The following is an 11,702-nucleotide window of genomic DNA, read 5'->3' on the forward strand; positions in this document are numbered from 1 at the left end:
GCGAGTAGCTCTACCTAATGTTTCCATGAAACGGCTAAACATACTAGTACTAGGCTGTGGAGCTTCGGGAGGTGCATGGCCTTCTCTCACAGTGTTTTGGGTAGGGTATGCTTCCATGATTTCTGAGTCGGAGGAGGAATCACTAGCGGCTATTTTAGGGTCTTGGGTGGTGCTACCTTGTGTCCTCGCTGAGGGTCTAGAGCTTATCGTGGATGGGTAATGGGTGTCCGTATGAACAGAGGCACTCTCAATATGCTCGTGTTCTAGCACCCGCCCAGAGCGTAAGTGCATGTGCTTTTGATACCCTAAGGTGTCAAAAAGCTGCTCTAGGAGGCCTTGTGACTAGTTTTTAGCGTGTCTTTTGTTTGTTTTTTTGCTAGATTTTTTTGAGCGTGTCGTGGAATGGGCCGTGTGATAGCTCAAAACAAGCGTATCGGTCAGAGGGTCGTGCCGTGCTTTACAGCCCTCCGTTTGGTCACTCTATGCCCTCGGAATCCCTAAAACTGTCAATTTCCAGTAGGGAACTAGGCCCAAACTAGAAAGTCTAAGGGTGCAAGTGGGAAGAGAAAGGAGGAGAGTGGAGGACTTGTCCCACATGCTCTCATTCTCTCTTGAGGGAGTAGGGTATATATATAAGAGTGAGTCTAGTATATATCATAAGACTGAGGACTGAGGCCTGGGCTTGGGCTTGGGCTTGGGCTTGGGCTTGGGAAAATGATCCCGATCTATCTTTTATACAAACCAACCCGTCCGTTTAATTTTTTATTTTCGAATACAAACCAACCCGTCCGTTTTAATTTTTTATTTTCGAAAAATATCGCCGTCCACTCGCTCGCGTTTTTTTTTCCCAAATTTTTAACCTTTTTTTTTCTTTTTTTTTTTCCTACAGAAAAACGCAGAAATTGAAAAATGCAGAAATGCAAAAAAACGCAGAAAATGCAGAAAAAACGCAGAAAATACAGAGATTGCAGAAAAAACACAGAAATTGCAGAAAAAGCACAGAAATTGCAGAAAATGCAGGAAAAACGCAGAAAATGCAGAAAAAACGCGGAAATTGCAGAACTTGACAGAAATTGAAAACACCGAACTTGAAATTGCAGAAATTGAAAAACGCAGACAATAGCAGAAATTGAAACTTGACAGCAAATGTAGAAAACGCAAAAAACAGAAATCTCCACACACCCCTTCCCTGCCTTTCCTATGATACAAATTGCACCACAAGGAAGCGTAAAGTGCTAACCGAGCTTAGTGTAGGGCATATCCCCGGCAACGGCGCCAAAAATGTGCGCTCCTTGCCGCACTGTCGAAGCAAGGGACTTGCCAATACACCGTATGCGAGCCACAAACGGCTCCAAGCACACAACAAGCCTAAACTAGCAAGCTCAAGAAAACAAAGGGTGTGTCACTCACCGCTCTACGCTCGCCTTCGTGGTGGATTCCTCGCCGCGATGAAGAAGAAGCTGCAGTCGTGCCGCGCTCAACCGCTTCGCCGCCGTCGTGCCTTCGCAATGCTCGATCGCACACACACTCTCCCTCTCTCTCTCTCTCTCTCACACACACACAAGGAGGTGAAGAAGAAGAAGAAGATGGAGATGGAGCAAGAGCACTCTTCAATTGCACAAATGAAAGAATGAGTAAAAATTAGGTTTAGTTGGCTTTTATAGGAGCTCACCCCATTCACACTTGGGCGCCCATGCTTAACCAACTAATCCCTTGAATGTCCAAGTTAAAGTGCGCCTCTCATCGACGATCACTCTACCTTTCCCTATTGGTCCGACAAGCCCGGTACCTGACTCTACCAAATACATAATACACGTCCGTCGTAGGTGATCAGGTGTCCGTGTGCCGTGAGGGTTAACACATGCATGTGTTTGAAAGAAATTGTACCTTTTCTTAGTAGTCCCGCGGCGTGCTTGGGAGATGCACCCAATAAAAGAGGTTGCCAATTCCTTTATGTAAACTTGCTCAAAGATGGTTGACACGTCTTGAATAATGTGTTGCAAGTAGTTTTGAATTTCACAAGAAGTTTTGGACACATTCTCACAATAATTCCCACATTGGGACTTGCCTCAAAAATCATGAGCTTCTATGAAGGAGGCACCGCATACCTAGCTAGGTATGATTGGGGACACGGGACCGGTATCCCGATGGGGGGACTAGTGGTCCCCTGCCCCGTATCGTACCTAACTAAGTATGCGGTGCCTCTTGAGTAGAAGCTCATGACGTTATTCATTGTATGAAAAACACTAAAAAAAACTCCATTTTCCAACATGAGAAAATTTTTAAATCTTCTTGTGACGAATGTGCATCCAACATGCTTTTGGGGGTCATCGCTACTAACATTATCTTACGCATGAAGGTATATATATCATTCAGAGTACCTTTTGATCATGGAGAGACTCTCAAAAGAAAGAAAGGGAAGAAAAGGTCATTCACGAAGTAGGACTACAAGGAGAAGAACTGAAGCAGTACGGTACCGAACCTCTTTATGTAGAAGAACATATAATCTTTTGACTTTTCTCAACATAAAATCTTTTGACTTTTCAATAGCTCAAGGCTTTTCATCTCCTGCAAACATCACTCTTCACTTTTGCATTTTAGATGCTTTCAAAAGTTTGAATCGATAATTAAGAGAGCAACTAGAGAATATTCTTCAAACAGAAGCTTTGACATTGTCATAGCGCTTCAAAAGGACTGCCATCGAAATTAGGGAAGCAGAATGAGATTTTATTTACAGGGGTGAAGAGGACTGTACTGACGCAGCTGCGTCCAAAGTAATACTGGATACTTTTGAAGCAAAGACGTCGTTGAGCACGGAAGGGGAAGAGGAGAAGCCGGCCTTCACCAATGTCAGGGCCTGCAAAATATTTTAAAGCATCTATATATATATATATCTCGGCTAATTCAAGACATCCTAAAGAGCAGCTACATGCAGCTAATTGAAGATAATATATGTGGGCCGTGGCATACCTCAAGTGGGGTGATGGAGGAGTCGAGGCTGCAGACATCAGAGAGGTCGTAAATATAATGGTCTGCGAGAAGAAGAAGGCTCTCGCTGCCAGAGTTGGGGAGGATGGAGAGAGTGTGGGTGATGAGAAAGGACTGCGGCGACTTCAAGTAGCCGGTGAGAGGGGGCGGAGTATAGCAGATGCTCATTTCCTGCGTTACACTGCCTACTCGTAAACAGTTATGGCAAAGGTCTCCATGAAGGAGCGAGAATGCGCGCTTGCTGCATCCCTCATGGTTGCACCTGAAGAGCCTCATCTTCTTGCTCCGCGGGGCATGCTCGCGCAACAGCGACTGCATCGCATGCGAAGGCCTCAGGCGCAGGTTGTCGCATACTGGCCTTTGTAGTGTCTGCAGCGCCGACGTGTCCTTAATGCAGCTGGCCTGCAGCCTCGAGTCACCCAGCTTGCACATGCTCTCATACACTCTCTTCATGCTGCATTCATCCACCATGAAGGCCTCGCTATTATCCTGTTCTATTCTATTCTCTGCAAAAATGGCAAAAACGGTGGCCAGCGGCAGCTGCAAGAAGGCCAGTAGCACATCCACAAAGTCATTGTCTGCTTCCATGTATAGTATCCCGTTCGTGCTCTTCTGCACCACACACCGCACTATAAACTCTCCTTCGGTCATGCTCACTGCACTTTAAGGTATTGGGAGTGCCTATTTGAGCAAGATTGAACACGCTATATACATACGAGACTCGAGTATAAGCGCCGAACTTCACTAACAAGCTGGCTGGAAACAGTTTTCAATGTATACTGCGCTTCCATGATGCTTGCTACTCCAAGTCTAGTTTCGAGAAAGATTTCCCCATCCAGACGGTGATGGTGACTCAGGACAACAAACCTGCCTTTTGAACTAGATAGATCGAATGTAAGGCTGGCTGGCAGGAGGTCGGTCCTACATCAAAAATTTCCACCGCTCTCCAGCTTTTAAGAGAGCATCCAGTCCTTATCGACAGGTAGATTTTCACGACTTCTCAAGGGATAAGAGTCTTGCTATTATCCCAAGGCCTGCTGCCAAGAGAAAGAGACTGTAGTAAAACTGAGGAAAAATGATCAAAATACCACTCTAATTTGTGGAAATTCCCAAAACATGTTCCTTTTTTGGCCTGCCCAAAGGGCAAGGCTATAGCATTGCCTTCTCTTTTTGCTGACTAAAACAGAAAAAAAGTTGAGCTGTATTTTTAAGCATTTTTTTGATAGGTCAAAAATGTTGATTGGTTGAATAAGATAGTGGGCACTCATTGAAATGAATTGTGTAAATCTAATGATGGACATGTTTTGAGTTTTAAAATATGAAATTAACTCTCATATATCAAAGGAAAGATTTTGGGTTGTCCAATGCCTTTGAAAGCATGAAACGTTGACAGCCTTACACGTTAAATGATAAAGCCTTAAAGACTCCACAAATCCCAAGAATCACCTTCTCATTTTGAAATTTGAGAAGTTCTTTTACCCACCTTTTCATTTTGAGAATTTAGTTCACCCCTTGAAACTTGAGGTAATAGATTAAAGTTGTCATTTTTGTTAGTTAAAAACTTTCTGGAAGGAATTTATCATTTAGGTCTTTAACCTTTAAAGATTTTTTCTTTATTTTTAGAGATTTTAAAGCTAAGTTTAGAACTTAAAGATGTAGAACTTTTATTTTTATTTTTATTTATTTATTTTATTTTTTAAAGCAAAACTCACAATTGTGAGTGGATTATATTCAGCAGCCCAAAAAATTACAAAGTTTTGTCATGCTCATGTTAAGCCATGACATCATCCAAGGATCATAATTACAATGAGGGCAGCCACCCCTACCACCCCGCCTCATTCTGATATCTTTTATTTATCGATGGCCAAGATTTGCCCCCATCCTAGGCATTTCATCTACTGACAACAAGGCACAAGTAGTCCTAGACCAATCCTCCGAGTGTTGCTTGCGGCCGAGTGCCCATATTAGCACTGTGCTTTCTTGTATAATTTATGCGAAGCTTGCCACTTCAAATCCCCTTCAAAGTTCTACATCTTTAAGTTTAGAACTTAAAGATGTAGAACTTTCAAAGAAAGGTCTCCAATGATCCAATGAGGACCTAGAGTTTTTTTATATTAGAAGGTAAAACTTTGAACTAAAGAAAGTGAAAATATTACATGGATCCACAGGTAGGGGGAGGGTCACCCCGAGACGTTAGAGTTTTAGGACTTAGAACTTTAAAGCTTTTAAATGGGATTTACAACTTAGGGATCTACAGTTTTAAATTTGTAAAAAGATCTCTAGAGCTAAAAAATGTAGAATTTTTAAAGTGGGGTGTAGAGCATAGGGATCTAAAGCTTAGGGTGTACACCTTACGGGTGCTTTTTTAATTCAATTCTCTGTGCTTGTGTTTTTTTTTTTTAAAGCTTAGAGATGTAGTGATTTTAAAGTGGGATCTAGCCTTAGATCAAGGCCTAAAATTGACACCTATTTTTTTTGTCAAGGGCTATTTTGCCTATCAAAACAATCTCAAAATTGCATGTCATTTTTTGTATTTATAACTTTAAGTTAACGTTATTCATGGCGAATTATATAAGTTGATTGCATTATGTCAGGACAAGGGTCCTGTACCCTAAGAACTAGGATAGTCATGGACTACGGCCAAGGGTTGGGCTAGGCAATGTGGACAAGGGATCCGTTTAGGGCAAGGGGCTAGGAGTCCGTCTATATAAAGGGAGGTTGGGAGGAGGATCTCAAGGACTAGTTCTCCAGTATCAGAGCTTAGGAGTCTCTCTTCCACTCTCTCTCTAGGTGTGGTCTCTTTAGGTCCCTAAAAGCAAGATCTTTAGGTGAGAAACATGGCTTTTTGGGGGCTTTTTCAAAAATAGCATGTTTTCTTGCCAAATCGGGCCGCCTTTTCCGTTTTGGAACGGTGTGTGTGGTGGATGTTTTCGCGAGGTTTTTGGCTTGACTGTAGTGCCATGGGGAGGTAAGGGTGTTGCCAAGAGCTCTCGGCAGTAGCCGGCCCCAGCAAGCCATAGCCTCATCTTCTTCTCCCTCGCGCTGAGCACCACGCTACCTGCTCATTTTTTGTTTGCTTCACAAACTCGCATTTTCACATTGAGAGGCCTTTTGGCCATTAGGCTTGGCCATTGCTAGTGGCCTTTCCCACAAGCAATTCGGCGAACCAAGGCGGTCAAGCAAGCCAGAGCAGCACAAGCAAGGCGAAGCAAACACTCGGTTTTCCATCGAGTCTCACGAAGTCCGACTACGCTCAGTAATTGCAGGAAATTCCAGAACCTGTATATTTTTTTGCGACGACTTCAAGGGAAGTTCAAGCAACATAATAGCCGAAGCTTCCAATAGTTAAGCTTCTTCACGCCGGTGAAGCTTTAACCATCTACACGGAACGCGTTCAGTCATCTTTGAACCACTGGCGATAGTGCGGAGTTCGATTTGTACGCCGTCGGTACAAATTCTTGCTTATTCGACGATTAAGTGCTACGACGCGCAAAGGGGAGTTCGCTATACTTGCAAGTGCTACCAAAATCAGGTATTTTATTCTGAGTACTTCTTTCACTGCACTGTGTAGCCATGGATTCGGATGTCAACATGACATTCGATTTTGAGCAAAGTACTCCCGATCCTGCCAATGACGGCTCGCGGCCGGATCCTCTCAAGGAGAGTATCCGCGACGCTACGGCAGGAGAAGATACTTATGAATTGCTCGATATTCAAGAATTCTGTGCACTTCAGACACTCATGGCAGTCATGGTTGAAAATTTTAAGGCTTTAAATGAAAATGTTACTAAACTTTCCACATTAGTCATTCAATTGATGCAACAGCAGACTAAGGGTCCGGCTGACACCCACATGCATGAGCACGTTGGAACACAAGGGCAAGGCCCAATTAATGAAACACTGCATACTCTCATTGCCAAAGAGGTAGATGATTTTTTGAAGAATTTTAAACCACCAGTTTTCAAGGGCGAAGACCGAGACCGCAATAAGGATGCAGTGAACATCTTTCTCAGTAAATGGGATGGAATTCACGCCTTACGGCGAACTCTGGATGCAGTAAGAGCTCTACAAACGAGCTTAACTCTGGAAGGCAAGGCCTACAAATGGTGGGTGTCTCTCAAGGAGAAGAACATCATACCACAGAGTTGGGCAGCCTTTGAATCCATGTTTCGCAAGGAATTTTTGCCTACAAACGAGGCCAATTGGAATTGGACCGCTTGGGACACGTGTTCCATGTGCCATTATCCATCACTCCTTGAATACATCTCTCACTATAGGAATGTCATCCTCAAGTTGGAAGGCTTGGATACCTTTCAACAAGTACGGGGGTTCATACGAGGTCTGACTCCAGAACTTAAGAAGTATGTCAAATCCCAGGACCCTAAAACACTTGAGGAAGCCATAGTGAAAGCACATATTCATGATGACCCTAAAACACTTGAGGAAGCCATAGTGAAAGCACATATTCATGGTGACCCTGATGATAAGAAAACACATAACAGCAACGTGCCTGCTAGTACACATAGTAACACATGCACTCAGTACGGGCACAATAAAACAAAATATATAGTTGTTAATTCAGATGCATCTAAAAAACCAAAGGGGTCCAGGGGTCCTCACTCTCCTGAGGATTTTGATAAGGCCAAGAAAGAGAAGCTATGTTTTCAATGCTTAGGAAGAGTCCATGGAAAAATGGATTGTCCCAAGGGGAAATCTGCTGCCCAGGGGAAGAAGAAAGCAGTGCACACGGTGCAACTAATGCCTCTCGAGTCTTCCGCAAAGTTCTCTACAAAGTTCTCTACAAGGGGAAATCTGCTGCCCAGGGGAAGAAGAAAGCAGTGCACACGGTGCAACTAATGCCTCTCGAGTCTTCCTCAAAGTTCTCTACAGTGGAAGTAACACACACTGAGGTGGTGTATGAATGTTGTCTCACAGCTTCCATGTGGCAACAAAACCTTTGGACCACATGAGTTAGTATGTATGCACGGATATCTGCAAGGGCACAAGGTGCGCATCTTGGTAGATGACGGTGCTACACACAATTTCATCAATTATGGATTGGTGAAAAAGTTCAAACTGCCTCAAACTCCGAGTACCCACCGCTACAAGGTAGCAATGATGAATGGACATGATAGTGAAATATGGGATACTCAATGCCGAGCTGTTCCATTGGAAGTACAAGGATACTCTACTTGTTTGGATTTTCAAGTTATGAACGTGGAAAGGGTTGATGTGATTCTTGGTAGGGAGTGGTTGCATAGCCTAGAACCATCACTGAACCGTAGCTATGAGCACAATAGTTTGATGTTCGATTCCCATGGCACACATGTGTTGTTGTTAGGTGAAAAGGATATACCATCATCACCACTGATTTGTACTGCCGAGCTTATGCAGCTCGTTTCTGATAATGAAATAGAACAGGTTTTCTTGTGTTACTCATTGTCTCATTTTCTTTCTAACATTGAGTCTGTTGAACATTCCTCAACGCCGCATGCTTCTCTCTCCTCTATTCCGCCAATTTCTGATTCTACACAAGCAAACGTTGCTAATCAGTTATAAAAATTGTTAAAGGAATTTCAAGATGTCTTTCCTAATGACTTGCCATCAGGTTTACCACCGACACGCTCAGTGCAACATGGCATTGACGTGGCTGAAGACTGTAAACATGTTAGTAAACCACCTTACCGTATGAGTTACTCAGAGGCTGCTGAGGTGGAATGTCAGCTTGCTGACTACCTTAGCAGAGGGTTTATACAACCCAGTTATTCACCATGGGCTTCGCCTATCCTTTTGGTAAAGAAAAAAGATGGAAATATGCGCATGTGCGTAGACTACCGGGGCTTAAATGCGGTTACAGTTAAGAACAAATACCCATTGCCAAGGGTAGATGAGTTATTTGATAAGCTAACTCATGCTCACATTTTTACGAAAATCGACTTGCGGTCAGGATATCACCAAGTCCGGAGGCTTGCCGATATACCTAAGACTGCATTTCGAACACGGTTTGGACATTACGAGTTTTTGGTGATGCCCTTTGGGTTAACCAATGCACCCGCAACATTCATGCCACTAATGGATAGTGTTTTGAAACCATATTTGGACAAATTTGTCATTGTGTTCCTCGATGACATTCTAGTTTATAGTGCTTCTGAAGAAGAGCACTTACAACATCTCAGGCAGGTGTTTGAGTTGTTACGTGCAAACAAGTTATATGCCAAGGAATCTAAATGTGATTTTCTCAAGGAATAAATTCATTTTTTGGAACTGTTATTTCAGCTAATGGCCTATACATAGATCAATCCAAAGTGAATACCATCCGGAAATGGCCACCTCCTAAAAATATGGAAGAATTACAGATCTTTTTAGGCTTTGTATATTTTTACCAAAGGTTCGTTAAAAACTATGCTTACATTGATGTACCTTGACGGACCAACTAAAAGGCAAAGGTAAGGCTTTTCAGTGGGGTTCCGCTCAACAGCACAGTTTTGAAACACTCAAAGACGCATTAGCTATAGCTTCTATACTAGCTATTGTAAATCCTTTGAAACCATTCGTTTTGGAAATGGATGCCAGTGATCATGCTATTGGAGCAATCATGTTACAAGACGGACGGCCAATTGCATTTGAAAGTAAGAAGCTGGATGCAGCTCAACAAAATTATTCTACTTACAAACGCGAAATTTATGCAATAGTGTCTGCCTTAAAGACATGGCGTCACTATCTGTATGGTGCTCAGTTCGGATTGTGTTTGACTATGAAAGCATCACATGGTTTACACAACAAACAGATTTAAAGAGTTGAAAAGCCAGGTGGGCCGCGATCCTTTAGGAATATGACGTCAAGTTAAGGTATCGCAAAGGCCGATACAATGTAGTGGAAGACGCTCTCAGTCGAATGCCAGAGATCAATTCGCTCTTGTTCACGGAACTTCGTAGTGAATTTTTAGAATCTCTCAAAGGCAAATATGAGCAAGATGAAACATATTCCAAAGTGTGGAGCCATGTTCAAATGAGGGATCCTTCTCACTCCAATGCAGGTAGTGTACAGTTAACCTCCACACCTAGTTCTCCTTTATCAAGTGATGATCTACAGCAATGGAAGCATTTTACCATCGACAATGGGTACCTACTCCACAAGGGGAGAGTTTGTGTACCGACGACGGACACAGACATTCGGCGCCAAATTCTTTATGAATGTCATGATAGTCCAAGTGCAGGGCACTCGGGGATTAGAAAAACTTATTCTCTCGTACGACGACAGTTCTACTGGCCAGGTCTACATGGCTTTGTTCAAGCTTATGTCTTGCATTGCCAAAAATGTCAAGTTAACAAAGTAGAGCACCTGAAAGCAGGAGGACTCTTACATCCTTTGGAAATTCCCAATGGAAAATGGGAAAGTATCTCCATGGATTTCATTGTAGGTTTACCAACCACTATACCAGGTCATGACTCAGTATGGGTGGTCATAGACAGGTTAACTAAACTATGTAAGTTTATTCCGACCAAATCAACGATTAAGACATCGGAACTAGCAAAGTTATTTGTGGACAATCTATACAAACTGTATGGGTTGCCAATTAACATTGTCAGTGACCGTGACCCCAAGTTTAACAGCCACTTCTGAAGAGCTGTATTTAAATGATTGGGTATACAACTCAACCTCAGTACCGCTGACCATCCAGAAACAGATGGTCAAACGGAACGGGTTAACCAAGTGCTAGAGGATATGCTAAGAGCATATGTCAGCAAAAAACAGATAGACTGGGAAGAATACTTATCTATTCCCGAGTTTGCCTACAACAATTCTAAGCATGTCACAACAGGTTTTAGTCCTTTCATGCTCATGTACGGGTTTCAATCTCGGTCACCAGTTTACAGTGGGGTTGGCAACCGAAAAACTCCAACAGGTTAAGGATTTTCTCCAAGACCACATGGATATGCTAAAACTTGCTCGTCAAAATGTCCGACAAGCACAGGATCGGTATAAGAAATACGCTGATGAGAAACATCAGCAACTTACCTTCGAAGAAGGGGAGGAAGTATTTTTACGTGTGCCAAAACATTCCGAAAGTCTAAAAACTGGACCGACACCTAAATTATCTCCCCAATATTGTGGGCCTTTCAAAATACTCAAGTGAGTTGGTGATCATGCCTACAAACTCCTACTACCATCACATTCTCGCATTCATCCGGTGTTTCATGTAAGCCGTCTACGAAAGTGGTTACATGGGGACGACAACGTCATTGACCAACAGGTTTTGGTCGATTACATTGAACCTCCCACTTTACTGCATGAACCTGAACATATTATGGATTATCATGAGTTGCGTACATGACATCATGTACGACAACAAGCCTTAATTAAGTGGAAAGACCGACCTGAAGAAGGTGCCACTTGGGAAAACATTAGTGTTGTTAAGACGAAGTTTCCCACTTTTGTTTTCGAGGACAAAAACTCTTCTTTAAGGGGGGAGTAATGTCAGGACAAGGGTCCTGTACCCTAAGAACTAGGATAGTCATGGCCTACGGCCAAGGGTCGGGCTAGGCAATGTGGACAGGGGATCCGTCTAGGGCAAGGGGCTAGGAGTCCGCCTATATAAAGGGAGGTTGGAAGGAGGATCTCAAGGTCTAGTTCCCCAGTTCTTACACTTTACACAAAGCATATGAAAGGGGACTTGAAAAATTGCATGTTAAAAAGAAATTTTTATCATGCCT

The 11,702-nt window shown here is 43.0% G+C and overlaps 1 protein-coding gene across 1 annotated transcript; it reads right to left on the bottom strand.

Moving 5' to 3' along the window:
- Positions 1-2,844: 2,844 nt before the first annotated feature.
- LOC147465600 (uncharacterized) lies at positions 2,845-3,623 on the bottom strand. Its single transcript, XM_086511926.1, has one exon. It carries the CDS (start codon positions 3,574-3,576, stop codon positions 2,926-2,928), a length of 651 nt encoding a protein of 216 aa, XP_086368052.1. The 5' UTR covers positions 3,577-3,623; the 3' UTR covers positions 2,845-2,925.
- Between the last annotated feature and the right edge of the window lie 8,079 nt (positions 3,624-11,702).

Source organism: Adiantum capillus-veneris, chromosome 1, assembly GCF_014529385.1.
Source record: "Adiantum capillus-veneris isolate H3 chromosome 1, ASM1452938v2, whole genome shotgun sequence".
NCBI lineage: Eukaryota > Viridiplantae > Streptophyta > Polypodiopsida > Polypodiales > Pteridaceae > Adiantum > Adiantum capillus-veneris.